Source organism: Oryctolagus cuniculus, chromosome 12, assembly GCF_964237555.1.
Source record: "Oryctolagus cuniculus chromosome 12, mOryCun1.1, whole genome shotgun sequence".
Lineage (NCBI taxonomy): Eukaryota > Metazoa > Chordata > Mammalia > Lagomorpha > Leporidae > Oryctolagus > Oryctolagus cuniculus.
In genome coordinates, this window is record NC_091443.1 from 99,345,540 (window position 1) to 99,372,169 (window position 26,630).

General features: G+C 45.4%; 1 protein-coding gene across 3 annotated transcripts in view; it reads left to right on the forward strand.

Annotated features, from left to right (window-relative positions):
- The window catches only part of FANCI (FA complementation group I), a 104,260-nt gene continuing 77,630 nt past the window's right edge, over positions 1-26,630 (forward strand). The window contains exons 1-3 of one of the 3 annotated variants that reach the window (XM_051834219.2): positions 1-412; positions 9,293-9,324; positions 9,640-9,742. In XM_051834219.2, the coding sequence (XP_051690179.1) occupies positions 9,647-9,742 (96 nt within the window). In that variant the 5' untranslated portion in view covers positions 1-412; positions 9,293-9,324; positions 9,640-9,646. The remainder of the gene's footprint in view (positions 413-9,292; positions 9,325-9,639; positions 9,743-26,630) is intronic. The other 2 variants (XM_070054524.1, XM_051834220.2) reach the window with 2 other exon arrangements.

The window sequence follows — 26,630 nt, forward strand, 5'->3', positions numbered from 1 at the left end:
AAAAGCCCGCTAACCACAAGGCGCCAAAATCCTAGGGGTTACTGACCCCTAGCAAGGGTAGCAGTATGAAGCCCGCCTCCGCCTTCCCGGCGCTTCCAACGCGAAGACCTGCGGGTCTGCACTTGCCTACTTCCCTCCCTCAAGGACTACTTTGACAACGGGACTTAAAGGAAGATAAACTGGGTCCGAACCGCAGCCCAGGCCGCGAGTTAGAACAGGCGGTGTCTCCCTGTCTGTGAATGGAACAGCCGAGCCCTCCCCTACTCGCTCAGCCTTAATGGTATACTCCGCCCGTGGGGCCCGCAGGGCGGAAGTTATCTGGGGGGGCGGGACCTGTTGCTCCGGGTGACGGAAGTTCGGCGTCATTAGGTTTAGCGGGCTTTTCGGAAATCTGTGACGCGGCGAGGCGGAGGTAACTGGGCGGCTGGGCTCCCGTTTGCCTGGGGCGGTGGGCTTGGGCTTCTGGGAGGCATCGGGCCTGTGTGGACTAGAGGGCCCCGTTCTGTCGGGACGCTGTGGCACGTCGTGTGGCCGGGAGGGCCCTGCCGCGAGCCTTGGCTGTCGTAGTTGCTTGCCCCGGGGCGCGCGGCGGACTGAGTCCCTGCTGTGAAGTTCCCACCCCCACCCGCTTCGAGACTCTTCGGCTTCTACGCTCTCCTGGCCCGGTTTCGCGTGCGTAGCTCGGTCGCAGTGCCCGTGGCAGCTGCTTCGTACGGGTAGACCGTGTGTATTGGTGTGCACGTCTTGCTCTGTGCAGAGCCCTGGGGGGCAGAGCACGGCGTTTCACGTCAGGGCCCTCACGCCTTCGCTTGGTACTTTTGCACCAAAATAGACTTCGCTTTCAGTTCAGTTTTCCACTGACTTTTTGAAATACGTGTTTCTGGCGCTTTCTGGAGCTCGTCTGTGCTCCTAGGGACGTCACAGCCAGCTGCGGGGTACCTCTGGGCTTCGGGCAACTTTCCGTCTTTCCGACAGCACCCTCTGGAATGTTCCTTCCGGTCCACGTCTCTCCTTCGGTCGGTGTGCCCTGTTTGCATCCTCTCTTAACCTGGGAACGGAAGGCCTGCCTTCGTGGGCTCTGGATCTGGACAGACTTGGGTTTCAGTTCTGCCTGCCACTTAGCCTTTGAACCTTGGGGAGGTTCCTTAGTCTCCGAATCCCGAAAGTTGTTCATCTAACAGCTACCTCACGGGATTATTGTGAGGATCGTATTGTGCTGTGTACAGTATCTTGCCCGTTGTAAAGAGGTTCAGTGATTTGTTTAACAAATACTTGTACTAGCATGAGCTGGATACTGTGCTAGGTGCAGGAGATAAAACTGATCAGCAAAACTAGTCATAGTCAATCATCTTACAATTACAAACATAGTATTAAAAATTGGTGACATCGGGCGTTGTGGCACAGCGAGTTAAGCCCAACCTGGCTACTCTGCTTCTACCCAGCTTCCTGCTAATGTGCCTGAGAAAGCACTGGAAGACCCAAATGCTAGAGTGCTTGCCACCAGCAGTGGGAGACTGGATGGAGTTCCTGGCTTTGGCCTGGCCCAGCCCTGGCTGTTGTGGGCGTTTAGAGAATGGACCAGTGAATGAAAAATCACTCTGTCTCCGTCTTCCTTTCTAGTAGAAAATAAACATTTAAAAAAAAAATTGAGGGGCATTGTGGTATAACAGGTTCAGCATTCTATGTGAGTGCCAATTCAAGTCCTGGCTGCTCCACTTCTGATCCAGCTCTCTGCTCATGCGCCTGAGAAAGCCGCAGAAGATGGCCCAAGTGCTTGGGTCCTTGCCACCCATGTGGAAGACCCTGATGAAGATTCTGACTCCTGGCTTTGTCCTGGCCATTGCAGCTATTTGGAGGAGTGAACCAGTGGGTGGGAGATTTCCTTTTGTTTTCTGTCTCTCCATAGCTCTCTGTAACTCTGCCTGTCAAATAAATAAATAAATAATAGTTTTCAGAAGTTGATGTCATTGCACCCCTGGGATAAATCTCACTTGATCATGGTGAATGATCTTTTTGATGTGTCGTTGGGTTCCTTTTGTAGTATGTTATTTTGCATCTGTGTTTACTGGGGACAAAGGTGTATAGTTTTTTTGTTGTGTGCTTGTCTGATCTTGATATAGAGTTATGCTGGCCTCATAGATTGAGTTTGGAAGAGTCCCCTTCCTTTCAGTTTTTTGGGATAGTTTGAGAATTGATACTGTTTAAAATTTTGGTAAAGGAGCCAGCATTGTGGCACAGTGGGTTAAACCATCATATGCAATGTTAGCATCCCATATGAGCACCAGTTTGAGGCCCAGCTGCTCCACTTCCAGTCCAGCTCCCTGCTAATGCACCTGGGAATGCAGCAGAAAATGGGCGCAAATATGTGGGAGACAGATGAAATTCTTGGGGGCCGGTGCTGTGGCTCAGCAGGTTAAATCCCTGGCCTGAAGAGCCAGCATCCCATAAGGGCACCAGTTCTAGTCCTGGCTGGTCCTCTTCTGATCCAGCTCTCTGCTATGGCCTGGGAAAGCAGTATAAGATAGCCCAAGTCCTTGGGCCCCCTTACCCACGTGGGAGACCCGAAAGAAGCTCATGACTCCTGGCTTCAGATCAGCGCAGCTCCAGCCGTTGTGGCCATCTGCGGTGTGAACCAGTGGTTGGAAGACCTCTCTTTCTCTCTGTTTCTACCTCTCTCTGTAACTCTGTTTTTCAAATAAATAAAAATAAATCTTAAAAGAAAAAAAAAAGGCCGGCGCCGTGGCTCACTAGGCTAATCCTCCGCCTTGCAGTGGTTGGGGCACCGGATTCTGTCCCGGTTGCCCCTCTTCCAGGCCGGCTCTTTGCTGTGGCCAGGGAGTGCAGTGGAGGATGGCCCAAGTGCTTGGGCCCTGCACCCCATGGGAGACCAGGAGAAGCACCTGGCTCCTGGCTTCGGATTGGCGCGGTGCACCGGCTACGGAGGCCATTGGAGGGTGAACCAACGGCAAAAGGAAGACCTTTCTCTCTGTCTCTCTCTGTCCACTCTGCCTGTCAAAAAAAAAAAAAAAGGAAAGAAATTCATGTCTGGCTTCAGCCTGCCAGCCCGATCTGTTGTGGCCATTTGGGGAGTGAACCAGTGGATGGAAGACCTCTGTCTCTGTCTGTCTCTGTATCTTTCTCTGTAACTCTGCCTTTCAGATGAATAAATAAATCTTTTTAAAAAATAAAGAAAGATTTGGTAGAAGTCAGCAGTGAAACCATCTAGTCCTGGGCTTTTCTTTGTTGGGAGACTTTATTACTGAATCTCCTTACTCATTTTTAGTCTGTTGAAGTTTTCTGTATGTATGGTTCACTTCTGGTAGGTTATTTGTGTTCTGAAATTTATCTATTTCTTCTAGACATTTTCCAACCTGATGACATGTAGTTAGTTGTTCATGATATCTAGTGATCCTTTGTATTTCTGTGGCATCTGTTGTATTGTCTCCTTTTTAATCTCTGATTTTGAGTATTGTTCTTTGTTAGTCTAGCTAAAGGCTTGTCAATTGTTTGTTTTCAACAAACCAACTCTTCATTTCATTGATCTTTTTCTTTTTAAAAAAAATAAATTTATTTTTTTTGGTAGAGTTACAAAGAGATCTTCTACCTGGTGGTTCACTCCCCAAATGGCTGCAGTAGCTGGGGGTTAGGCCGTGCCGAAGCCAGGAGCTTCTTCTGGGTCGCCTATGTGGGTGCAGAGGTCCAAACACTTGAGCCATCTTCTGCTGCTTTCCAGCTGGGAGCTGATTGGAAGTAGAACAGCCAGGACATGAACCAGCCCATATGGGATACTTAGTTGCCTGGCAGCTTAACTGCTATGCCACAATGCTGTCCCCCATTTTTTTTCTTTAAAGATTTATTTATTTGAGAGGCAGAGTTACAGAGAGAGAGGGTCTTCCATCTGCTGATTCATTCCCAAAATGGTTGCAATGGCCAGAGCTGGGCCAACCCCAAAGCTGGGAGCCAGAAGCTTCTTCAGGATCTCCCATGTGGGTGCAAGAACCTAAGCACTTGGGCCGTCTTTTGCTGCTTTCCCAGGGCATTAGCAGGGAGCTGGATCAGAAGTAGAGCAGCCGGATCTTGAACCAGTGCCACAGGCAGAGGCTTAGCCTACTACACCACAGTGCTAGCTGGCCCCCAATTTTTTCTTTTTAAGTCTCTATTTTCATTTGTTTCTGCTCTGATCTTTGTTATTTGGTTTGTTCATGTGTTGCTAGATTATTTGAAATTTTTAAATTTTTAGTTGTTTGTGCTTATTCTATAAACTTCCCTCCTAGTACTGATTTTGCTGTGCTCCATAAATTTTAGAAAATTGTATTTCCATTTTCATTTGTTTTTAGGAAATTTTTTAGTTAATCTTTTGATTTCTTCACTGTCCCATCCATCATTCAGTAGCTTGTTGTGTAGGCTCACTCCCCAAATGGCTGTACAGGCATGGTGCAGGAGCCAGGAACTCCATGTGGGTCTTCCAAATGGTTGAGGGACCCAAATACTTGGGCCATCTGTTGCTTTCCCAAGCAAATTAGCAGGGAGCTGGATCAGAACTGGCACTGTAGTATGGGATGCCCACATCACAAGTGAAGGCTTACCCCACTGTGCCACAACACAGGTCCCAGTTTCTATGTAATCAAACAATTTTTAAAGTTTCTTCTGTTACAGATTTCTAGTTTTATTTCATGTGGTCAGAGAAGATATTCAATAAATTTAAGACTTGATTTGTGATTTAACATATGGTCTATCCAAAGAAAATTCCATGAGCTGATGAGAACAGTGTATACTTTGCAGCTGTTGGATGAGATTTTCCATAAATGTGTTAGGTCAAGTCTGTTTGTTCCACAGTTTACCTGTGATGTTTCTTTGTTGATTCTTTTGCCTGGATGATCTGTCCATTGAAGAAAGTGGGATCTTAAAGTCCTCAGTTATTGTTATAATGGAGCCTATCATTCCCTTTAGATCTAATAATGTTTGCTTTATAAAATTGGTGTTCCATGGGTGGGTGTTTGGCCTAGCTAGCAGCCGAACCACCAGTTAGGACAGCAACTGTGTGCCAGAGTTGAATACCTGGCTCCATCTCCTGATTTCAGCTTTTTGTTTATGAATTCCAGTCTCTTTGCACCCCACCCCTAACTGTAGGCGTTCAGAGAATGAACCAGTAAGTAGGTGCTCTCACTCTGGCTGTCACTCAATAAACAGGTAAAAAAATGGGTGCATTTGCCATTGTGATATCATCTTGTTCAATTGATCTCTTGATCTTTATATATGAGGGGACTTCAAAAAAAAAAAAAAAACATGGAAAATGAATACTGGGAAGACACTATGTGAATTTTAAAAATTGCTTGCACTGAAACAAACTTGTCTTTTAATTCTGTTTTTACATGTACACATAAAATGTTGGTGACAGTATGTGAGAAAGTTTACTGTTGCCTTAAGAAGATATAATCAGGGAGCATTTAACCTAGACTGAGCTTCTGAGGAAGTGTGGAATGAGCTGAGATCTGAAGGATTTGTAGGATTAACAAATAAAGGATTAGAGGGCAGGAGGTGCAAGGAGGAGTGTTTGAGTTCCAGAAAGAAATCATGTGTAAGGGATTGTGGCAAGAGGAAATTGGGGGTTTAAAGAACTGAAAGCAGTTCACTGTGGCTAGAGTAGAGTGATGAAGGGAGTTAGGCATGGGCTAGACCTGCAATTTTTTTTTTTTAATCAGCATTTGGGGCTGATATGAAAACATTGTAAAGCCACTGAAGAGTTTTATGATGAGGATGGGGTGGAAGGAGGATAAATCATAAAATCTGATTTGTGTTTCAGAAACCTCACTTTAGTTGTGTAGAGGGGGACAAGTTAGGAAACTAGTAGTCAGGTAAAAGATGTTGGTAACTTTGGAGTTACTTAGCAGTGGAGATGGGGAGAAGTAAATAGATTTGAGAGATGTTTAGCAAGTACCATTGCCAGATCTCATTAGTGGGTGAGGTATGTTGTCAAGAATGTCGCCCAGGTTTTATTTAAAAGGCAGAGTGACAAAGAGAGGTCTTCAGTCTTCTGGTTCACTCTGCAAATGCATGCAAGAGCTGGGGCTGGACTGGTCCAAAGCCAAGAGCCAGGAATTCTGTCTGGTCTCCCATGTAAGTGGCAGGAACCCAAGAACTTGGGCCGTGATCTCCTACATTAGCAGGAAGCTGGATCAGAAGTGGATGTGAAACTCCATTCCAAGCACTCAGATATGGGATGTTGTTGTCCCAAGTAGTGGCTTAACCCCCTGCACCACAGCACCTGCCTCTGAGATTTCTGGTTTTTGAGCAGCTGAGTGGATAATGGTACCATTTAAGGAAGGAAGACTAAGAGGAGTAGATACTCTTTCACCCAGAGATTTTCCCCTTCCACTTCCATAGCTACTTACTAAATCCTGCCTGCCTAATGTGTCCTCACCTCATCCCTTTCTGTTCTCCAGAATCATCACCCTATTATGAGCCTTTAAAAAAAAAGATTTTATTTATTTGAAAGGCAGAGTTACAGAGAGAGAAAGAGATCTTCCATTCACTGGTTCATTCCCCAAAATGTCTACAACAGCCGGGGCTGGGCAAGGCTGAAGTCAGGAGCCAGGACGTTCTTTCGGGTCTTCCACGTGGGTGCAGGGGTTCAAGGACTTGGGCCATTTGCTGCTTTCCCAGGTGCACTAGCGGGGAGCTGGATCAGAAGTGAAGCAGCTGGGACTCAAACTGGCACCCATAAGGGATGCCAGCACTGGGGCTGGCCCCACAATGAGCCTTTTTAAAAGTGCTTTGCTTATTTGAGATCTTCCATGTGCTGCTTCACTCCCCAAATGGCTTCAGTGACGGGCTGGGCCAGGCCAAAACCAGAAGCCCAGAACTCCATTCAGAGCTCCCACATATGTGGCAGGGATCCAAATACTTGGGCCATCTGGCGTTGCTTTTCAGATGGATCAGCAGGGAGCTGGATCTGAAGCAGAGCATTTGGCCTTGAACGGGCACTCTGATATGGGATGCTGGTATCACAAGTGGTGGTTTAACCCACAGTGCCACAGTAACAGCCTACAGTGAGCCTTTTCACTACCATCAAAATAGCCCCCAAGTGGTCTTTTAGCCTCCACTCTGTTCTTACTCCTCTCCCTTTAATCAGCGTGGTGAAGCTGGGTTCACTTTCTTCAAACTGTTTGTCTTGTCAGATCCTCTTTTGTTCAAAAAACTGTGGTGGTTCTTGATATTCACAGAGTATACTCTTAAGTTCCTTAACCTGGCATTTAGGGTCTTGCACAGTTTATTCTCAACTTGTTCCAGCCTTTCTTTTCACTACTCTCCTACTTCAGCCACTTACTCATTTTCTCCAAATAGGTTTTTCAGTCCTTATATAAATGCTTTTGTTCATGACCACCCTCCTTTCAAATAATGTATAATAGTTACCATTTGGTTGTCTTAACTACCTAAGTTTTCTAAGTTACAGTTTAACTTGTCTTCTATAGGAAGCTTTCTTGATGTTTTAGCCCGTAATTATATCTTTAGCCTTGTTAATGTGTCAGTTGTTTGCGTGTGTGTATTTTTGCACTTTGAGAGAGAACAGAGACTGACAGGTAGACAGGGACAGTGAGTACCCATCTACTCATTCACTCCCCAGGTGTCTGCAGTAGCAGGTGCTGGGCCAGCTTGAGGCAAGGAACTCGGTCCAGGTCTCCCATATGGGTAGCAGGAGCCCAATTACTTGAGCCATTACTGCTACCTACCAGGGACTATGTTAGCAGGAAGTTGGCGATAGGAGACAGAGCTGGGAATTGAACCCAGGTACACTGATATAGTATGTGAGCATCTTAATTGGTGTCTTAACTGCTTGGCTAACTGCCTGCCCCTTCACTTGTTTTTATACTATTTAAGTGACATTTAGCATTTATGGTGCTATTGATTTATTATTTTTTAAAAGCAATGCCTTTTTTTTTAAAGATTTATTTATTCGTTTTGAAAGACTTGTAGAAAGAGAGGGTGGGGATTCAAAGAGAGATTTTCATCTGGTGGTTCACTGCCCAAATGGCCACAATGTCCGGGGCTTGGCCAGGCTGAAACCAGAAACCAGGATCTTCATCCTGGTCTCCCACGTGGGAGCAGGGGCCCAAACACTTGGCCATCTTCTGCTGCTTCCAAGTGGCTGTTAACAGCTGGAGCTGGGCCGGTCTGAAGCTAGGAGCCAGGAGCTTCCTCTGGGTCTCTCACGTGGGTGACAGGGACCCAAGCATATTAGCAGGGAGCTAGATTGGAAGTGGAGGGGCTGGCGCTGTGGCTCACTTGGTTAATCCTCCGCCTGCGGCACCGGCATCCCACATGGGCGCCGGGTTCTAGTCCTGGTTGCTCCTCTTCCAGTCCAGCTCTCTGCTGTGGCCTGGGAAGGCAGTGGAGGATGGCCCAAGTGCTTGGGCCCTGCACCCCATGGGAGACCAGGAGGAAGCACCTGGCTCCTGGCTTCAGATCGGCGCACCGCCGGTCGTAGCAGCCATCTGGGGGGTGAACCAACGGAAAAGGAAGACCTTTCTGTCTCTTTCACTGTATAACTCTACCTGTCAAAAAAAAAAAAAAAAAAAAAGTAGAGCAGCTGGGATTTAAACTGGCCCCCATATCAGATGCTGGCATCACAGGTGGCAGCTTAACCTGCTATGCCACACCAGCTCCATTTTATGATTTTTAAATTCCATTTTTTTACAAACTTTTTTAAAAAAGGATTTTATTTTTATTTATTTGAGAGAGTTACAGACAGAGGGGGAGAGAGAGAGAGAAAGAAAAAGAAAGGTCTTCTCTCTACTGGTTCACTCCCTAAATGGCCATGATGGCCAGAGCTGGACTGATCCAAAACCAGGAGCTTTCCCGGGTCTCCCATATGGCTGCAGGGGCCTAAGCATTTGGGTGGTCTTCTACTGCCTTCGCAGGCCATAGCAAAGAGCTGGATTGGAAGAGGAGCAGCTAGGACACAAAGTGGTGCCTATATGGGATGCTGGCGCCGTAGGTGTGGGCCGTATTCACAAGCTTTTTGAACTGTTCTTGTACTCTTGATATATAGTCAGCCCTTGCTGTCCCTAGGGGATTGGTTCTATGACCTGTGAATACCTAAATCAGTCCTGTATGTAAAAAGTTAAAGTATTTGCATATAACTCATGCACATCCTCTTGTATTAAGTCATCTCCAGATTACTTACAATACTCATTACCCTAATATAATGTTATACTATATTACTTAGAAAATAAGGGAAAGTGTACATATTCATTACAGATACAATTTTTTCTTCATATATTTTCCTTCCTAGGTTGGTTGAATCCCTGGATACAGAATCTACAGGTAATGGAGGACCAACTGTACTGTTAAATATTTGATCATTTTGTTCTAGGGAGTATGCTGAGTAGATGATTAAAATGTTTACAAAAATCATAAAGTCACTTGATTAGAATGTAGAATCCTAATAGGGAAGTTCCAGAAGATTATTTTTAGTTAGGATAAGAAGCATCCACTCATACTAGTTAGTACCCTTAATCTGTTGATTACGTGTTGTCTAAATTAGGTATGACATACTCAGTTAATAAGTAAGGAAGGAGATAAAAATCAAGCTATTTACTTCTGAAAGCTTCATCTACCTCTGACATTTTTCCCTTGCAGTTCCTTGATGAGAGCAAAAATGGAACAGAAAATTTTATCTCTCGCAGCAGAAAGAACAGCCAACAAACTACAGGAATTTCTTCAAACTCTAAAGGAAGATGATGTGAGTATTAGGAAACATGTTGTTGTTGTTGTTATTATTATTATTATTATTTTAAAGATTATTTATTTGAAAGGAAGAGTTACAGAGAGGCAGAGGCAGAGGCAGAGAGAGAGGTCCTCCATCCGCTGGTTCACTTTCCACATGGCCACAGTGGCCGGAGCTGTGCCAATCTGGAGCCTGGATAACTTAAGGGCATATGTGACCAAATTTAAATCTGAAATAGCCTAAAAATAGAATACTTCTATTGTATACATGTGAACAAATTAATATACTTTTATGATCATTAAAACAATCTTATTTGAATATCCAGACTATAGTTATTGATATGAGAGATTAGTTTTGCTTATTGATGCTTATTTATATTTTTCCTTAAATTCATAAGCAGAAAAATATTAATGTTTAATAAGAGAAAACCAGTACTTATCTTCTCACTTAGTATATGATTATAAAATGGGCCATTTTGGGCCGGCACTGTGGAGTAGTGGGTAGAGACACTGCCTGCAGTGCTGGCATCCCATATGGGCACCAGTTCATGTCCCAGCTGCTCCTGTTCTGATCCAGCTCTCTGCTATGGCCTGGGAAAGCAGTGGAAGATGCAGCCATGTGGGAGACCAGAAGAAGCTCCCAGCTTCAGATCAGCACAGCTGCAGCCATTGTGACCATCTGGGGAGTGAACCAGTGGATGGAAGACCTCCTGCTCTCTCTGCCTCTGCCTCTCTGTTACTCTGCCTTTCAAATAAATAAATAAATCTTTAAAAAAAGAAAGAGAAAAAGGCAGAGTGTCAGAGAAAGGGAGAGACACAGAAATCTTCCATCTGTTGATTTATTCTCCAATGGCTGATTTATTCTCCAAAAGCCAAGAGCCTAGAACTCCGTCCATGTCTCCCATGTGAGTGGCAAGGGCCCAAATACTTGAGCCATCTTCCACTGCTTTCCCACACATGTTAGCCAGGGAGCTCCATCAGAAGCACAGCAGCTGAGACTCCAACCAGCAGCTCAGGTAAGTGGCAGCTTAACCCACTGTGCTCTAGGCCAGCCTCCTTGTTTGTTTTTTCTTTGAAATTTTCCAGGATTGCACCTTTTTTTTTTTTTTTAATACTTCTTTATTTATTTGAAAGTGAGAGTTACTGAGAGAGAACGAGGGACAGAGAGAAAGATCTTCCATCTACTGGTTCACTCCCTGGATGACTTTAATGGTCAGCACTGGGCTAGGCCAAAGCCAGGAGCTTCATCCAGGTCATCCACATGGGTGGCAGCAGCCCACACACTTGGGCCATCTTCCACTGCTTTTTCCAGGCTATTAGTAGGGAGTTGGTTTGGAAGTGGAACAGGTGTGACACAAACCAGGGCCCGTATGGGATGCTGGTGTTGTATTCCACTAGACCAGACCCTGCAGCAGGTTTTTTTTTTTTTTTATTTTTTAAAATTTTTATTTATTTATTTATTTATTTATTTTTTATTTATTTATTTTTTTTTTTTGACAGGCAGAGTGGACAGTGAGAGAGAGAGACAGAGAGAAAGGTCTTCCTTTGCCGTTGGTTCACCCTCCAATGGCCGCCGCGGCCGGCGCGCTGCGGCCGGCACACCGCGCTGATCCAATGGCAGGAGCCAGGAGCCAGGTGCTTTTCCTGGTCTCCCATGGGGTGCAGGGCCCAAGCACCTGGGCCATCCTCCACTGCACTCCCTGGCCACAGCAGAGGGCTGGCCTGGAAGAGGGGCAACCGGGACAGAATCCGGTGCCCCGACCGGGACTAGAACCCGGTGTGCCGGCGCCGCTAGGCGGAGGATTAGCCTAGTGAGCCGCGGCGCCGGCCTTATTTATTTATTTTTTTGACAGGCAGAGTTAGAGACAGAGAGAAAGGCCTTCCTTTTCCATTGGTTCATCCCTCCAAATGGTCGCTGCGGCCAGCGTGCTGCGCCGATCTGAAGCCAGGAGCCAGGTGCTTCCTCCTGGTCTCCCATGGGGTGCAGGGCCCAAGCACTTGGGCCATCCTCCACTGCACTCCCGGGCCACAGCAGAGAGCTGGACTGGAAGAGGAGCAACCGGGACAGAATCCGGCGCCCCGACCGGGACTAGAACCCGGTGTGCCGGCGCCGTGTTAGGCGGAGGATTAGCCTAGTGAGCCGCGGCACCGGCCCCCTGCAGCAGTTTTTTGACAACCCATTGTACGAGAAGCAACTTGAATCATTCTGTAGTCAAGATTTGCTTTAAAAAGCAGCATTTAAATTGTTTATTTAGAATTTATATTTTACTGCTCCCAGTGGGAATTTGAAGCTGCTTTAGTGTTACATTTAATAAAAAAAACACAATCTTTAACACCAGTAATTACATCATTTCTCTGATTATACACGTCATAAAGAGAATCCCTGTCTTGGTTTTGTGAGGATGAAATGAGATCATGTATATAAGACTTGTGATAGGCACTGAATACATGCAGAAAGCTTCCTCCTGGTTTGAGTCCCTTCATCAACATGTTAACAGTCTTCTGAACACTGAAAAAAAGATTCTTAAGTCTGCTTTCATTTTTTTCATCTGTTTGAAAGGCAGAGTGATAGAGATCTTCCAGTTGCTGATTCTCTCCCAAAATGCTTGCAGCAGCAGGGATTGGGCCAGTCCAAAGCCAGTAGCCCAGAACTCCATCACAGTCTGCTATATGCGGGTGGCAGGGACTCTATTTATTTATTTATTTTGTATGTGTGTGTGTGTTTTATTTCTTTGAAAGGCAGAGTGGCAGAAGGATCTTCCACCCACTTATTCACTCCTCAAATGGCTACATTGGCCAGGGCTGGGCCAGGCCAAAGCTTGGAACCTGGAATTCCATCCAGGACCCAACTACTTGAACCATTGCCTGCTGCCTCCCAGCATGAAACCAGATTGGAAATGGAGGTGGGACTCAAGTACCAGCACTCCAGTATTGGATGTGGACATCTCAAGTCGTGGCTTATGCTGTGCTGTGACACAGCCCCATTTGTTTTTTCATTGGATTTGAAAGGCAGAGAGAGAGAGAGAAAGAAAGAGATCATCCATCTACTGCTTCATTCCCCAAATGCCCATAGTAGCTGGGACTGAGCAAGGCCTAAGCCAGAGCCTGGAACCTAATCACAGACTCAAGTACTTGAGCTATCACTTATTCTGCGTCTCATGGTATGCATTATCAGAAAGCTGGAATTGGAAGTGGAGCCAAGATACAAACCTAGGCACCCTAATAGGGGATGTAGGCATATTGACTGCTGTGCCAAAGCCCTGCCCCAAACACTTTTTTTTTTGTTTGTTTAAGTTTATTTTCATTTTATTTGCAAGGCAGAGGGACAGATGGAGAGAGATCTTCCATCTGCTGGTTCTTCCCAATGCCCATACAGCCAGAGTTGGGCCAGGTCAAAGCTGGGAGTCTGAACTCAATCCAGGTCAATACATGGATGGTAGAGACCAAGTACTTAAGCTGTCATCTGGTGCCTCCCAGATACCCTTTAGTGGAAACTGGATTGGAAGCAAAGTGACCAAGACTTGAACCAGGCACTCCTAATGTGAGAAATGGGCATCGCAAATGGGAACTTAACCACTGTGCCACACTCCCACCCACCTGAACACTTTATTTTGTCAACATTTCCCTTAAAAGTTTTATACTTTGACCAGTGCCGCAGCTCACTAGGCTAATCCTCCGCCTGCGTCGCCGGTACCCCAGGTTCTAGTCCCAGTTGGGGCGCCAGATTCTGTCCCGGTTGCTCCTCTTCCAGTCCAGCTCTGCTGTGGCCCGGGAAGGCAGTGGAGGATGGCCCAAGTGCTTGGGCCCTGCACCCGCATGGGAGACCAGGAGGAAGCACCTGGCTCCTGGCTTCAGATTGGTGCAGTGCACTGGCCGTGGCGGCCATTTTGGGGGTGAACCAATGGAAGAAAAGAAAAGAAAAAAAGTTTTATACGTCAAACTGAAGATAGGACTTCAGATGTATTCTGTCACTAGAGCGGAGTAACACAATAGTCCTTCTTCATCCATGGTTTCACATCCGATGGTTTGAGTGACTTGCATTCAACAAGGGTTAGTCAACAAGGATATGTACAATAAGATTATTTTTTTAAAGTCAGAGTTAAATTAAAAAGAGGTAGAGATAGAGAAAAGAATGGATCTTCCATCCATTGGTTTACTCCCCAAATGGCCACAATGGCAGGGCTGGGCCATGCTAAAGCCAGGACCCTGGAATTCCATCTGGTCTCCCATGTGGGTTGGCAGGGTCCCAAGTACTAAGACCTTCTTCTGCTTAGGTTATAATTAGCAGGGAGCTGGATCAGGAGTGGTGCAACTGGGACTTGAGCCAGAGCTCATATAGGATGCCAGCATTGCAAGTGGCAGCTTAACACACTGCTTCACAATGCTGGCCTCCTAAACAACTCTTGAAAGAAAATAAAATTCCTGTTTTTTTTTTTTTTCCCTTAAGATTTATTCATTTATTTGAAAGGCAAAGTTACAAAGAGGCAGAGGCAGGGAGAGAGAAAGAGAGAGGTCTTCCATCTGCTGGTTCACTCTCCTGGATGGCCACAACGGCTGGAGCCGTGCCAATCTGAAGCCAGGAGCCAGGAGACTCTTCTGGATCTCCCACGTGGGTGCAGGGGCTCAAGGACTTGGGCCATCTTCCGCTGCTTTCCCAAGCCATTGCAGAGAGCTGGATTGGAATTGGAGCAGCCAGGACTCAAACCCATATGGGATGCTGGTAACTGCAGGTGGCAGCTTTGCCCACTACACCACAGTGCCAGCCCCAAAATCCTGGTTTTTTGAAAACATAAATCATTAATCAAGACAGTGGAGTAATGTAGTACAAAATGAGAAGTAACACGGGAAAAATAGCTATAACTACAGAGAAAAATCTCGAAAACTTTAGGGACTACTTTGTATGTATCTGTGCAGATAGATTGGAAAACCTGGAGGCTGGGGACTAGTGCTGTGGCACAGCAAATTAAGCTGTTGTCTGCAGCGCCAGCATCTCATATGGGTGCCGGTTTGAGTCCTGGCTGCTCTATTTCCTGTCCAGCTCCCTGCTAATGTGCCTGGGAAAGCAGCGGAGGAAGGCCCAAGTGCTTGGGCCGCTGCACCGTGTGGGAAACCCAGATGAGGATCTTGGCTCCTGACTTTGGCCTGGCCAGCCCTGGTTGTTAATGGTCATTTAGGGAAACCAGTGGATGGAAGACCTCTATCTACTTCTTCCCCCTCTCTTTCTCTGTTTTCTCCTTCTCCCCGGCTATAACTCTTGCCTTTCAAATAAATAAATCTTAAAAAAAAAAAACCTAGATGAAATAGTTTCTTAGGTACTCATACGTATAATAAAATTGACCAATTTGAGATGGAAAGCTTAACCAGACAGATTTCCTTGGAAGGAAAAGAGAAAGCTATCAGCAGACTATTTCACACAGAAACACCAGACTCTGATAGTTGCACAGACAACTTCTAACAAATTTGGAGATTAGATAGGTACTCCAATGTTACATAAATTATTTCAAGGGACCAGTGCTGTGGTGCAGCGGGTTAATGCCCTGGCATGATGCGTTGGCATCCCAAATGGACACCGGTTTGAGACCCGGCTGCTGCACTTCTGATCCAGCTCTCTGCTATGGCCTGGGAAAGCAATAGCAGATGGCCCAAGTCCTTGGGCCCCTGCACCCGTGTAGGATACCTGGAAGAAGCTCCTGGCTCTTGGCTTCAGATCTGCACGGCTCTGGTTGTTGCAGCCAATTCGAGAGTGAACCAGCAGATGGAAGACTTCTCTGTCTCTCTGCCTCTCCTCTCTCTCTGTAACTCTCACTTTCAAATAAATAAATAAATCTTTAAAAATAAGTAAATAAATAGTTTCAAAGCATATATAAGGAAGGAAAACCTTCTAATTTTTTCAGTGAAACAAATACAACATTGATATCCTAAATCTGATAAAGATAACATTGAAGGAGGTAGTGTTGTGGCACAGTAGGTTAAGCCATAGCCTGCAACACCGGTATTCCATATGAGTGCCTGTTGGTGTCCGGCTGCTCCACTTCAGATCCAGTTCCCTACTGATGCACCTGGGAAGACAGTAGAAGATGACCCAAGTAGTTAGGCCCCTGCCACCCATGTGGGAGACTCGGTTAGAGTTCCAGGCTTCTGGCTTTGACCCAACCCAGCCCCAGCTGTTACAGCCATTTGGGTAGTGAACCAGTGAATGGAAGATCTCTGTCTCTCCCTTTCTCTCTCTCTCTCTAACTCTGCCTTTCAAATAAATGAATAAATCTTTAAAAAAAAAAAACTAGCAAAATATGATGAAACTAAATTCAGAGTTTAAAAAAAAGGCAAGACACGGCTGGCGCCGTGGCTCACTTGGCTAATCCTCCGTCTGCGGCACCAACACCCTGGGTTCTAGTCTCGGTTGGGGTGCCGGGTACTAGTCCCGGTTGCTCCTCTTCCAGTCCAGCTCTCTGCTGTGGCCCGGGAGTGCAGTGGAGGATGGCCCAAGTGCTTGGGTCCCTGCACCCACATGGGAGACGGGGGAGGAAACACCTGGCTTCAGATTGGCGCAGCACTGGCGGTAGCGGCCATTAGGGGAGTGAACCAACGGAGGGAGGACCTTTCTCTCTGTCTCTCTCTCACTGTCTATAACTCTCTCTCTGACTCTCTTTCACTGTCTAACTCTGCCTGTTAAAAAATAAAAAAAAAAAAAAGGCAAGACACAATGATCAAGATATATCCCAGATATAAAAGAATATCAGAAAATCTATAAATATATTTTATCGTATAAAAATATTTAAGGTAAAATGCATGTAAGCATTCAGTAGATGCCAAAAGAACATTTGATAAAATGTAGTATCAATATATGACTTTTTAAAAAAAGATTTTATTTATTTATTTTGAAAATCAGAGTTACAGAGGGTGGCTCTGTGGCATAGTGGGCTAAGCCTCCACCTGCTCCACCCAACTGCTTCACTTCCAACACTCTGCTATGGCCTGGGAAAACAGTAGAAGATGGTCCAGGTGCTTGAGCCCCTACACTTGTGTGGGAGACCCGGAAGAAGCTCCTGGCTCCTGGCTTCAGATCAGCCCAGCTCCAGCAATTGCTGCCATTTGGGGAATAAGCCAGCAGTTGGAAGATGTTTCTATGTGTCTGTCCATTTCTCTGTCTGTAACTTCCTCTCAAAATAAAGAAATAAACATCTTTTTTTTTTTTAACAGGCAGAGTGGACAGTGAGAGAGAGACAGAGAGAAAGGTCTTCCTTCTTCCTTTGCTGTTGGTTCACCCTCCAATGGCTGCCGTGGCCGGCACACCGTGCTGATCCGAAGGCAGGAGGCAGGTGCTTATCCTGGTCTCCCATGGGGTGCAGGACCCAAGCACTTGGGCCATCCTCCACTGCACTCCCTGGCCACAGCAGAGAGCTGGCCTGGAAGAGGGGCAACCGGGACAGAATCTGGCACCCCGACCGGGACTAGAACCTGGTGTGCCGGCGCCGCTAGGCGGAGGATTAGCCTATTGAGCCGTGGTGCCAGCCAAAATAAATAAATAAACATCTTTTAAAAAATAAAAAACAAAGAGTTACAGAAAAAGGTAGAGACAGTGAGAGAGATCCATAGTCGCAACAATCAGCACTGGGCCAGGCAGGTGCCAGGAACCAGGAGCTTCATCTGTTTCTTCCCCATGGGTGGTAGGGGCTAAAGCACTTCAGCCATCTGCTGCTGCTTTTCCCAGGCCATTAGCAGGGAGCTGGATTGGAAGTGGAGCAGCTGGGGCACAAACTAGCACCCATATGGTAAGCTGGCATTGCAGATAGTGGCTTTGCCTGCCATGCCACAATGCTGGCCCCCTACATATGACTTCTAAAATATTTTTGGTAAATTAGAAAAAAAAAAAACTTCCTAAATCTGAAAAATGTTTACTTAAAATTGTTTAAGATTTTAGTAAACGGTGTGGGGAGGGGAGAAGGGTGTTGTGGTATAGTGAATTAAGCCACTGCTTACATTCCTGGCATTCCATATAAATGCTAGCTCAAATCCTGGCTGCTCTGCTTCTCATCCAGTTCCCTGTTAATGTGCCTGGGAATGCAACCGAAGGTGGCTCAAGTGCTTGAAATCCTGCTGCCTAGGAGGGAGATCTGGGTGGAGTTGCTGGCTCCTGGCTTCAGCTTGGCTTATCCCTGGCAGTTGCAGCCAGGGATAATCTAAAATAATCTCTCTTTGCAGATGGCATAATTGTGTACCTGGGAAACCGTTATCAGGGATAGGGTTAATCAGGGATAAAATCATCTATAAGCAAGAATTCATCAAAGAAACATAATAAAAAAGTTAATATGCAAAAATCAGTAGTGTTCATATCATGTACTAGCTAATTAGAAGATATAATGAATGAGAAAGCCCCATTTACAATAGAAACAAAAAAGTTAAAATAGGAATAAACTTAAGAAGCTTGTATGAATAAAACTATGAAGCACTTCTAAAAGATATGAAAGTGAGTTAAGCCTCTGTGTGTGTCACCAGCATCCCATATGTGCACTGGTTTGGGTTCTGGCTGCTGCACTTTGGATCCAGCACCCTGCTAATATATGTGGGAAAGCAGCAGAAGATGGCCCAAGTACTTGAGTCCCTGTCACCCATGTGGGAGACCTGGATGGAGTTCCAGGCTCTGGCTTTGGCCTGGCTTAGCCCTGGCCATTGCAGCCATTTAGGGAGTGAACCAATAGATGAAAGATCTCTGTGTAACTCTGCCTTTCAAATATATAAATAAATCTTTTTTTTTTTTTTTAAGTACGCAACTGGAAAATTATCCCTTGTTTTTGATTAGGGAATTTCAACATATCAAGATGTCTGTTCTCCCTGAATTAATTTTTAATTCAATGCAATACCAGTAAGAATTCCAGTGAATTATTTTGTGGAACTAGATTGGCCTGTGGTAAAATTCATATAGAGAAAAAGCCCAGGAATAGTAAGGGAGACACTGAAAAAGAACTCAGGGAGGAGTGACTTACCAGATATTAAGTACTACAAAAGCCTCCTTAATTAAGAATGTGATATTATTGGCTGGTGCCGCGGCTCACTAGGCTAATCCTCGGCCTGTGACGCCAGCACCCCAGGTTCTAGTCCCAGCTGGGGCGCCGGATTCTGTCCCGGTTGCTCCTATTCCACTCCAGCTCTCTGCTGTGGCCCGGGAAGGCAGTGGAGGATGGCCCAAGTGCTTGGGCCCCTGCACCCGCATGGGAGGAAGTACCCAGCTCCTGGCTTCGGATCGGCATAGCGCCAGCCGTGGCGGCCATTAGGGGAGTGAACCAATGGAGGGAGGACCTTTCTTTCTGTCTCTCTCTTACTGTCTAACTCTGCCTGGTTTAAAAAAAAAAAAAAAGTTTACATGACAAAAAAAATACCCATATGCAAAATCAAAAAACAAAGGAGAACTAGGAGAGAATATTTAAAACATATCTCAGGTAAGTAGTTTTCTTACATCATAAATAACTATAATAATTGAGAGAAGATAAAAATCCTATAGCGAAAGCCTAAAGGGAATAATCACAAAAAGATATATAAAGATGGCCCTACTTATTAAAAAAATGTGTTCAATCTTATAATATAAGACTTATAAATTAAGATAAAACATTTCTTACTTGTCAGATTATAAAAATTGAACTACTCTTTGCAGGGCTATGGATAAACAGGCACTTCACATTGCTGGTAGGAATGCAAAATGGGATGACTTGTGAAAACATGGTAACATCTAACAAAACCACATACATATTTCCCTCAACTCAGTGGTTCTATTTCTAGAAATTTGCCCTAAGGATATATCTTCAATAATATAAAATTATTTTATATATAAGGTTATTTTCATCTATTAACCTGCTGCACCACAGTGCCGGCCCAGGTTATTTTCATCTATTAAAAAATCAAGAGTGTGTGGTTAGCCTACATTGGAGTTCTGCCTTGGAGTTGTTGGGTTCAGTTGCTGTCTCTGGCTCCTGACTCTAGCTTCCCATCAATGCAGACTCTGGGAGGTAGCAGTGATGGGTTAAGTAATTGGGTTCCTGCCACCCAACTGCTTGGCCCAGACCAGGTACCAGCTATAGTGGGCATTTGGGGAGTGAACCAGCAGATGGGAGCTCATTTGTTTTTTTCAATCTGGGACAAGTGCATAGGCCTTTGGGAAGAAGATAGATAAAATGAGACTTATTCCTCAGCAATACTCAAGAGTAAATGAATCAAAGGTCTAAATGTAGAAAATAATCTACATAAATACTAGAAAAAAATATGGCTGAATAGCCTCAGTACAAGAAAAGGCTTTTTTTTTTTTTTTTTTTGACAGGCAGAATGGACAGTGAGAGAGAGACAGAGAGAAAGGTCTTCCTTTGCCGTTGGTTCACCCTCCAGTGGCCGCTATGGCCGGCACACCGCGGCCGGCACACCGCACTGATCCGAAGGCAGGAGGCAGGTGCTTATCCTGGTCTCCCATGCAGGTGCAAGGCCCAAGCACTTGGGCCATCCTCCACTGCACTCCCGGGCCACAGCAGAGAGCTGGCCTGGAAGAGGGGCAACCAGGACAGAATCCGGCGCCCCAACCGGGACTAGAACCCGGTGTGCCAGTGCCGCAAGGCGGAGGATTAGCCTATTGAGCCACGGCGCCGGCTTAAGAAAAGGCTTTCTAACTATGAATAAATTTCTAAAAGCTGATAGTGATTTCCAGGAGTTACTAATGGAAAAAACCTAAAATGTAGAATGTATATCATGTGCTAACTTTTATACAAGAAAGAAGGGAAAAAAGTATACATAAGAAAGAATACCGCTACTCAACTGAAGATGGTGGTGAGGGAGAAAGAGCTAACTCAGTGTAGGTGATCCCCAACTTAAGATGGTTCAGCTTAATGATTTTTTTTTTTGTGGCTGTATGATGGTGTAAAAGTGATGGGAATTCAGTTGAAACTAGACTTCAAATTTTGATATTTGATCTTTTCCTATATATATATTGTGATACTGTCTCGATGCTGGACAGTGGCAGCAATCCACAATTCCCAGTCAGCCATGCAATAATGAGGGTAAACAACCAGTTTTCTACTGGGTTGCCGAGTTATGATATTCATTAGATTAATTGTATTAAATGCGTTTTTGACTTACAGTTTCAGCTTATGATGAGTTTATGGGAACTTAACCTCATTTTAACTCAAGGAGCATCTATATTTGATCAGGAGGGTACTTAAAAAAGTTAATGGGGGCTGGCTCTGTGGCATAGCGAGTAAAGCCACCGCCTGCAGTGCCAGCATCCCGTATGGGCGTTGGTTTGAGCCCCGGCTACTCTACTTCCATTCCAACTCTTCTATGGCCTGGGAAAGCAGTAGAAGATGGCCCAAGTCCTTAGGCCCCTGTACCCACATGGGAAGACCCGGAGGAAGCTCCTGGCTCCTGGCTTTGGATCAGCACAGCTCCGGTCATTGTGGCCAATTGGGGAGTGAACCAGCAGATGGAAGACTGACTTTCTCTCTCTCTCTTTCTCTCTCTGCCTCTCCTCTCTGTGTAACTCTGACTTTCAAATAAATTAAAAAAAAAAAAAAGTTAATGAAAGGGACAAGTATCATGGTTCAACAGATAAAGCTGATGCTTGAGATACCTACTAACTGAATTGGAGTATCAGTTTGAGTCCTGGCTACTCCACTTGGTGTTTTTTTTTTTTTTTAAGATTTATTTCTTTACTTGAAAGGCAGAATTACAGAGAGAAAGAGAAAAGTGAACCATCCACTGGTTCACTTGCAAAATGGCCACAATGGCCAGAGCTGGGCTGGTCCAAAGCCAGGAGCCAGGAGCTTCTTCTGGGTCTCCCAAATGGGTGCAGGGGCCCAAGCACTTGGGCCATCCTCCACCGCTTTTCCAAGTGCATTAGCAGGGAGCAGGATCAGAAGTGGAGCAGCTGGGTCTCACACTGGCACCTATATGGGATGCCATTGCCACAGGTGGTAGCTTTACCCACTACCCCACAGTGCCAGCCTTGCTGCTCCACTTCTGATCCAGGTCCTGGCTAATATACCTGGGAAACAGCAGATGATAGCTTGAGTTCTTGCTACCCTGGATGGAGACCTGGATAGAGTTTTGGGCTCCTGGTTTCAGCCTGGCTTATCCCTGACTCTTGTGGCCATATGGGGGTGAACCAGTGGATAGAAGACCTGTCACTCTGACATTCACATTTTTTTTAGAAGTTAATGGAAGACGTAGTTAGAAAGTAAGTTTATTTTAGTGCAAGAAAAATTGAAAACCATTCAGTATATCCTCAAAAAGTTCCCATAAAAGTGCACATTATGAAAAAAGTATGCTTGAATTCAAAACATTTTTGCACCAAAATAAAATAAATTTTAGTTAGATTTTCCATGGACTTTTTGAAGTACCCTGGTATCCCCAGTTTTGGGCAGGAGGTGGTAGGGAAAAGTACAAATAAACTTTGAGCTTTTTTCATAGAATTGTTTATTGTAGTGGTATAAGTAAAGCAATTTTGAAGCTATTTTGGCAGTATTACAGGATTCAGCAAATGTGTGAATGTGCTGATATTGGGCATCAGAGTTCTTGGAATGATGGAAAGGACATGTAAATATGACACATAAGAAGGCAAAAAAGATCCCTGTGGAGATAGATTAGAAATGGAGGTATGGAGAGTGGGCATTTGGCCTAGTGATTAAGATGTCGATACAGGAATGCCTGGGTTCAAGTCCCAGTTCTGCTTCTTGTTAGTGTGCATCCGAGAAGATTGCAAATGATAACTAGTAGTTGAATCCCTGCCACCCACAAGAGAAACCTGGGTGTGGTCCAGCCCAGCCTTAGCTGTTGCAGGCATTTGGGGAATAAACCAGCAAATGGGAGTTCTCTTTCTCTCCTTCAAATAAATTTAATTATAAATAAAAATTTTTTTCCAATGTAAGTATTGTTGCGAATGTATAATTTCTCAAATATGTGTATATGTATGCTTATCTTTGCACAAGTATATTTGTATATGTGAGTTTATATGTGCATATATTTCCTAGCTGTTTCCATCAAAAGAATTAAGAAGCAAAGATACTGCAGTATCAACAAGCATACCCCTCATCTGCATCTTTCATCTTTAATTATTTCCTGCTCAAGGGAGCCAGGGCTCTTCAGAAAATGACTAATCTTGTGGGTGGGCAGGATGGATACATGATAAATCTGGAATATCTTCCTATACCAGAAGTAGGGAAGTGCTCAAGAAAAACAACAGGGGCATGTCCACAAGGACACAGGAAGCTAGCATGAAGGGGTTCCTGTTGGCCAAATCTGGGTTTATGAGCATCAAAATTAAGTTCAGTTATAAACCATTGAAAAATACAGAGGTTCATGAATCCATACTACTTGATAAATACACAAACAAATGGGGTTTATAGTGCTAGAGTTGGAAAATTGTCTTATGTACTCTTTGAAAAGATGAGTCAGTCAAGAAGTATCAGGATGCTAAATCCAGAGGAATTTTTAACCTTTTTTGATAGGCAGAGTGACTGAGGGAGAGACACAGTTTTCCCTCTTCTGGTTCACTCTTCCAGTGTCTGCAATAGCTGGTGCTGGGCCAGGCTGAAGCCAGGAACCTGGAGCTCCATGTGGATCTGCTGCATGAATGTCAGGGATCTAAGTACTTGGGCAATCATTTGCAATGATTAGCTGTATGCTGTGGCAGGCATCGTGGCACAGCAGTTTAAGCTACTGTTTTGGTCTCCCACCTCCCATATTGGGGTACCTGTTCTAAACTCTAGATTCTGCTTCCACTCTAGCTTTCTGCGAGTGTCCCTGGGAAGGCAGCAGATGATGATGTTCCAAGTGCTTGAGTCCCTGCCACTCACCTGGAGACCTGGCTGGGGTTCCTGTCTTCAGACTCTCCCAGGCCCAGCAATGATGGGCAAGTGGGGAATGAACCAGTGGGTGGAATGTCTTTGTCTCTCTATCTCTTTCTGTCTCTCTGCCTTTCAAATAAATATTTTTAAAAGCAACTATATCGGAAACAGAGTAGCCAGGACTCCAGCTAGCATTCCAATGCGGTATGCATGTGTCCCAAACTGTGTCTTAACCCACTACAGAGCTATGCCTGCCCCTTAAGTTTTATCTTGAACTATTTTTAGAAAAGTTGCAAAAATACAGTTTCTGTGTATCTCTCCTCCAAAGTTAGCATCTTACATAACAGTAAAATTTTAAGAACATTAGTACAGTACCATTAATGATACTAAAGAACTTATTCAAAGGTCTTCCCAAGCAGTTTTCTTTTTAAAAAAGATTTATTTATTTGAAAGGCAGAGCTACAGAGGCAGAGGCAGAGAGAGAGGTCTTCTATCTGCTGGTTCACTCCTTAGATGCCTTCAGCTGCCGGAGCTGTGCCGATCAGGAGCCAGGAGCTTCTTCTAGGTCCCTCACTCAGGTTCCCAGGCCACAACAGAAAACTGGATTGGAAGTGGAGCAGCTGGGACCCAAATCGGCACCCACATGGGATGCCAGCACTGCAGGCGGCGGCTCCACCTGCTATGCCACAGTGCCGACCCCTTCCCAGCAGTTTTTCTATTTACACATTTTTTGTAGGTTCCCAGGTCCTACATTACACTTAATTGTCCTTTTCCTCTGATGTTTTGCAATCTGCAACATTTTTGTCTTTCCTGGTTTCTTATTCTGAAAGCCCCAAAGAGAATTGATTGGTTGTTTCACTTAGTCTCTCACTTAAGGCCTGTTTGGTGTCAACTCATGATTGGACTCAGGTCATATATACCTGGCAAAAGAACTGTAGAAATGGTGCTATGCCCTTCTTAGTGCTTTATATCTCTAGGCTTGGGTTGTCAACGTTATCCCTAGTGGTACTGACTGTGATATTTGGTAACAGTGGTTTCATTTTGTTTCTTTTCTTTCTTTCTTTCTTTCTTTCTTTTTTTTTTTTTTTTTTTTTTTGACAGGCAGAGTGGACAGTGAGAGAGAGAGAAAGGTCTTCCTTTGCCGTTGGTTCACCCCCCAATGGCCACTGCGGCTGGCGCACTGCGGCCAGCGCACCATGCTGATCCGAAGCCAGGAGCCAGGTGCTTCTCCTGGTCTCCCATGGGGTGCAGGGCCCAAGCACCTGGGCCATCCTCCACTGCCTTCCCGGGCCACAGCAGAGAGCTGGACTGGAAGAGGAGCGACCGGGACAGAATCCGGCGCCCCGACCAGGACTAGAACCTGGTGTGCTGGTGCCACAGGCGGAGGATTAGCCTATTGAGCCGCTGCACTGGCCAACAGTGGTTTCTGCTGGGCCTTTGTGTGAGGAACAAGATATTTGCCTGATATTGGGGCTGGCGTTGTGGTGTAGTGGGTAAAGCCACTGTTTACAACACTGCCATCCCAGTGCTGGTTTTGTGTCCCAGCTTCTCCACTCTGACTCAGCTCTTTGCTAATAGCCTGGGAAAAGCAGTGAAAGATGGTCCAAGTGCTTGGGCCCGTGTACCCGTGTGGGAGATCTAGAAGAAGCTCCTGGCACTTGTCTTTGGCCTGGCACAGCCTAGCCATTGTAGTCATTTGGGGAGTAAGCCCCCAGATGGAAAACCCATCTCTCTCTCTTTCTCTCTGGCTCTGCCTTTCATATAAATAAATCTTTTTTCGTTTAAGATTTATTTATTTGAAAGAATTACTTAGAGAGAGAAGGAGAGGCAGACAGTGGTCTTTCATCTACTGGTTCACTCCCCAATTGGCCGCAACGGCCAGAGCTGCCCAGAACAGGAGCCAGGAGCTTCCTCCAGGTCTTTCCACGTGTGTGCAGAGGGCCAAGGACTTGGGCCATCTTTTACTGCTTTCCCAGGCCACAGCAGAGAGCTGGATCAGAAGTGGAGCAGCTTGGACTTGAACCAGGTGGCAGCTTTACCTGCAATGCCACAGTGCCGGCCCCAATAAATAAATCTTAATAAATAAATAAGTAAAAACTCCCTACAAATTGCTTGTTTACTGGTTGCAAAGGAAGGGAGAAAGTAATTAGAGCCTGGGAAAATTGGACAACACACTTGACTAGGTGATCAAAATTATCATCACCAGCGAGGGACTATCAGTTGTGATAGTCTGAGGAGGACATGAAACCGTTTTGGCTGAGAGTACATTCTTCACTCTAACCACAGGAATCACCAGACACAAAATGAGGAATGCTGTACTTACAAAAAAAAAAAAAAACAAAACAAAACACCACAAACAAACAAACAAAAAACTGGCCGGCGCCGCGGCTCACTAGGCTAATCCTCTGCCTTGCAGCACCGGCACACCGGGTTCTAGTCCCAGTCGGGGCACCGGATTCTGTCCCGGTTGTCCCTCTTCCAGGCCAGCTCTCTGCTGTGGCCCGGGAGTGCAGTGGAGGATGGCCCAAGTGCTTGGGCCCTGCACCCCATGGGAGACCAGGAGAAGCACCTGGCTCCTGGCTTCGGATCAGCGCAGTGCACCGGCTGCAGTGGCCATTGGAGGGTGAACCAAGGGAAAAGGAAGACCTTTCTCTCTGGCTCTCTCTCTCTCACTGTCCACAATGCCTGTCAAAAAACAAACAAACAAACTATAAATTGTTCTATTAACTTGGCAGTTTCAGTCTACCTATTAAACAAACTTGCAAAGACATTTAAAATAATAGGGATACTTGATCTACTTCTGTAAATTTTAAATGTAGTAAAAAGCATGATTAAAGAAGATCAAAAAGGAAAACTGGAGATCATATAATGGGAGAGAGAAAGGAGGGTAGAGGACAGAGAAATTGAAGAAAATGAGCATTTGTAGAGCACTTTCACGTTTGGTTCTGTGCAAGGTCCTCTGCCCATCATCTCAGTTCTGTATGGTTAACATACTACTTGGGATGCTGTGTTCATATCAGAGTGGCTGGGTTCACCTGTCAGCTGCACACCTGATTCCAGCCTCCTGCTAAAGCACACTCTGGA